We start from the raw sequence: 2,121 nt of genomic DNA, 5'->3' as shown, positions 1-2,121 counted from the left end.
GTCAAACAGATTTATTGAAGAAAATCAGCAAAGGTAAAACAGACCGATCTAAAATGTCTGTGTCAGAAAAGAATGAAGATACAATTCTTCAGTTGCTAACCAAGAGCATAACAAGAGTGCAATATTCGATATTTAAGATCTGGAAAAAATTGACAAAAATTCAGGAAATAAATTTTAACAGAAAGAAAATTAAATTGATTTATATGTTTACACAATATTTATCTGAAAAAGGTACATATTTGTAACATATCATTTTGCCCTAATTTGCATCCAACACGAGCTAAGAACCCAGTCATATTTCTTATATTTCTTATGTGCGGGTATAAAAAAATTACCAAATAGTCTTAATTCTTATATAAGTGAGAGTTGAAACTATATTTTTAATAGAAGAGAATCACTGGTGAAATACTAATGAAAAATTTAGAAGAAGCATTTCAAAATATCTTTTAATACTAAAATAATTTTTTTGAGATGTTAACTTGATTCTCTTCACATCCCTAATTGTCATTAAAATATAATATTGAGAAGTAACTAAAATGATGTATATCATTAAATGTCACAGGAAGTATGCTTCCTCATTGTTCTCTCTTTATACCCCTGAAGGCTGGGATAGAAAATTTTACATTAAGATAATAATTGTTGGACAACTCAAACTTTATGATGCTAGAGGAACTCTTATACTGCCAGTTTTTTAAAGTTTCCATAAATATATTCCACTGCATAACCTATAGTTCTAAGTATCTGCATTTTCTAAGTCTAATACTTGCCTTAAATACCCATATTGTTTCATTTCTTAAGATTTTTGCTTGCTGGAAAAACTTCTTAGATGTTAAGACTAGCTGTCTAGGCTATCACACAATTCTACATGGTATCCCTTTGGCTGGTTTCAAATCATGAACTCATCTGGATCTTCTTTCAGTAGTTTAAAGATACCCGTTTCAGTTGTAGAGGTATCTTCCTTGTAGTTTGTGATGTCTAATATAGAGGTAGTTCCAGAAAATGACTCGGCGACCTTAGTGACAGAGTCTGTCCTATTATTTTCGGGCAAATCTTCTGTTGTCGTGGTAGATGATTCTTTCTCGAGGTTTGTAGCTACTGATGCAGGGGCGATGAAGTCATATGTGGATTCAACAGCGGTAAGCAAAACAGAATGGGTCTCTGCTTCATTTGCATTCTCTCTCTCCATCCAGACATTGGCCTCATCACTCGATTCTTCATCGGTTAGTGGAGTATCTTCTGGGTTACCTTTGTCTTTTTCAGGAGAGGTAGTGAGTTCAAACACAGTGATGAACTTTTCCTCATCAGAGTCAGTTAATTTAGCCATAGCATCAGGGTCATCCTCTGAAACAATTAGGTCAATTTCAGTTATTTTCTCTTCTGTAAGATCAGTTATGTCTGGAATAGTGGTGAAGTTTTTATCAGTGGAGGGAGACATTTCAGCCTCAGGGACAAATGAGTCAGTGACCTGGGCAGCCTCATCAACAGGAACATTGGATTTGATGGAGGAATTATAATTGTTAACACCAGCTTTACCTGTTTTAGTTGGACAGGCAAAGGTGTCAGCCACAGCGGCAGTGCTGTCCTTCAGTGTACCAGAGACATCAGAAGGTATGGAGATCTCTTCATCCTCTGCGTCAATGGTAGCCAAGAGGATTTCTTCTTCATCTATGTTAGTGGAAAAATCTATTAAAGAAACAGTAGCAACTGGTGGTGAAATATTGCCAATTTTCACCGGAATGAGATTTTCAGTAGTAGAGTCGTTCACTATGGAGTTTGTAGTGCCAGTCAGAGTGGTGATTTCTCTCTCCAGATGAGTTGTTAGCTTAATAAAATGGGTTCCAGTACCATCTTCTGATTTGAGTTTTTCCTTTGTAGGTCTGAGTTTGTTGCCTGTAGTTGTTGAAAAATCTCTTTCTAGCATATACTCATTTACTGAAGTAGCATGGTCTCCTTCTGAAGTAATAGTTGTTTCTGATTTAGGAATAGTGTTGTCAGCCCCAAAGAAAATGTTTGCTTCAGTTGGTGTTTTGCTGATTTCTGTTGGCGGATGGGAATAAATTTTAGGCAAACCATCTTCAGCCATGGGGTGAAATGGCACTGCGCACTCTCACAGGTCTTCCT

The 2,121-nt window shown here is 36.2% G+C and overlaps 1 protein-coding gene across 1 annotated transcript; it reads right to left on the bottom strand.

Moving 5' to 3' along the window:
• Positions 1 to 7: 7 nt before the first annotated feature.
• Positions 8 to 2,083, bottom strand: LOC105822830 (calcium-binding and spermatid-specific protein 1-like). The gene is made up of 2 exons (XM_012659859.1): positions 768 to 2,083; positions 8 to 139 (listed from the first exon to the last, which is right to left on the bottom strand). Exon 1 carries the CDS (start codon positions 2,081 to 2,083, stop codon positions 887 to 889), a length of 1,197 nt encoding a protein of 398 aa, XP_012515313.1. The 3' UTR covers positions 8 to 139; positions 768 to 886.
• Positions 2,084 to 2,121: the final 38 nt, after the last annotated feature.

Source organism: Propithecus coquereli, unplaced genomic scaffold (assembly GCF_000956105.1).
Source record: "Propithecus coquereli isolate 6110/MARCELLA unplaced genomic scaffold, Pcoq_1.0 Scaffold64, whole genome shotgun sequence".
Lineage (NCBI taxonomy): Eukaryota > Metazoa > Chordata > Mammalia > Primates > Indriidae > Propithecus > Propithecus coquereli.
Note: the sequence above shows the minus strand (reverse complement) of the source record. Positions and strands in the feature narration are given on the sequence as shown.